The following is a 1,851-nucleotide window of genomic DNA, read 5'->3' as shown; positions in this document are numbered from 1 at the left end:
GCCCCAGGTTCCTCACCCTGTGACCACATTGCCTTCATGCTTCGTAGCATCCTCTTTCATTCTTCTCCGGTAACTACAGATGTCTTGTCTCAGTGAATCTTGTTTGCAGCAACCACAGGCCTGGTGGGTCCCAGCTACGGAAGTCTTCAGGAACTAGAGCCACCATGGGGAGACCTTTTCTTTACTGTCATTGAAGCACGGTTGATTTTTAGAGTGAAAGTTCTTAAAAAAGAGAGCACAGAGTCAGAATACCATCAACATGGGTGTCTCGTGTCTATTTACTAGATGATGAAGAAGTCCAGGACCACTGAGATGGCTCTGGAAAGCCTGAAGCAGCAGCTGTTGGACCTTCATCATTCGGAATCCCTTCAGCGCAGCCGAGAGCAGCATGAGAGCATTGTGACGGGCCTCACCAAGAAGTACGAAGAGCAAGTGCTGTGCTTGCAAAAGAAACTGGATGCGACGGTTGCTGCATTTCACGAACAGGTTAGGATCATTTCAAATGAGCACCTGTTATCAATAAATAAAGCTGGTTATTTTTTTGTAACTGACACTTTGTGGTTCTTCATATAGACATTTTGGTGGTTTGTGGTAGGTTTTTGATTGTGAGTAAAGCTTTAAAGACAAAAGTGTTTGATCTAGGAATATGCCCTGAAGGCATGATTTTGGAAATCCTTCCTCTTGTAGGATGCGTTTAGTGCTTTCTCATTTCTCACATCACTAGTTCTTTATTTGTAGCATATTTATGCATATTGTTTATATTGTCCTAGATTAAATCCAGACTGAAAGGAATGAGAGGTTGTCTTGGAAGCTTGACCTGTAGAAAGCCTTTCTTGGGCCTTCCTGCATTTGGTAACAAATCCATCATTAAGATTGTCTAGAAATGTTTCTTGGTAAGAGTTAATTTTGAGAATAGTAAAACACATAAAATAGGGAAGAAAATCTGATTAAAATCATTGAGATTTGAAAGTTGAACACATCATAGTTTTTATTATTTTTGCCCCAAAGGGAATAAAACCTTGTAAGCTGATGGTGAGTCAGGTGGTGGGTCTTCTTGTGTGCCAAAACCCCAGATAATCATTTGAATGAATAAAATTTCAGAGTACATTTTTTCTTAATGTAATTTCGAATTAATTTAACCTAAAGGAAGAGAAGAAGAAAAAAAATAAGATGTGAGGGTATGGAAAATTCCACTACATGTAAAATTCATCCTGATTTGGGTTGTTATTTCTTATTTATATAGCTGACTCTAAATTTTTCCATGAATTAGGTAGAGCTATATAAGATTGCATTATTGGCAATAATAACGGGCAGTAATAATTGCTTGTATATCATTTTATTTTATTTTTCTGTATTTATGAGTTTTTATTAGATTTATTTTCCTAAATGTTTTTTTTAATATAGAAAAATATTGTTAATTTAATCAGTGTGGAGGATATATATAGGGGTGGAGAAAGACAAAGGTTATCCCAAATTATTGAAAATTTATATAATATTTAAATAAATGGCATTTGAGATACAGTTTTATTATCTTTGGCTGTGTTGCGGTGGCAGCATTAAAGTTAGTTGGACTTGGAGAGTTGTCTTCCTTGGATCAGGAGAGGAATGGAGCCTCGTGGCTTTTCCATCCTGGATTACATGAGGATCTCCATTCTCTGCTGACTTAGACACAATCACATAGGGGAGGGCTGGAAGGAATAACTGGTGTGTTTAACCCCTGTGCTCACTCTATTCTCACCACCCCTATTTTGCCCCCTTCAATAGAAGAACACTAGATGGGAACACAGAACGAAGTCTTGCTTTTGTGCTGACTGGGCTTCAGACTCCTGAACTATAAATTGAAGGTGTTGA

At 37.9% G+C, this 1,851-nt stretch overlaps 1 protein-coding gene across 3 annotated transcripts in view; it reads left to right on the top strand.

Moving 5' to 3' along the window:
• Positions 1–1,851, top strand: part of CEP152 (centrosomal protein 152) — a 106,088-nt gene that overhangs the window by 27,143 nt on the left and 77,094 nt on the right. For all 3 annotated transcript variants that reach the window (XM_019663884.1, XM_019663872.1, XM_019663881.1), the window contains exon 9: positions 286–486. In XM_019663884.1, coding sequence (XP_019519429.1) covers positions 286–486 — 201 coding nt within the window. The remainder of the gene's footprint in view (positions 1–285; positions 487–1,851) is intronic.

Source organism: Hipposideros armiger, unplaced genomic scaffold (assembly GCF_001890085.2).
Source record: "Hipposideros armiger isolate ML-2016 unplaced genomic scaffold, ASM189008v1 scaffold_12, whole genome shotgun sequence".
Lineage (NCBI taxonomy): Eukaryota > Metazoa > Chordata > Mammalia > Chiroptera > Hipposideridae > Hipposideros > Hipposideros armiger.
This window is presented reverse-complemented; position numbering and strand designations above follow the sequence as displayed.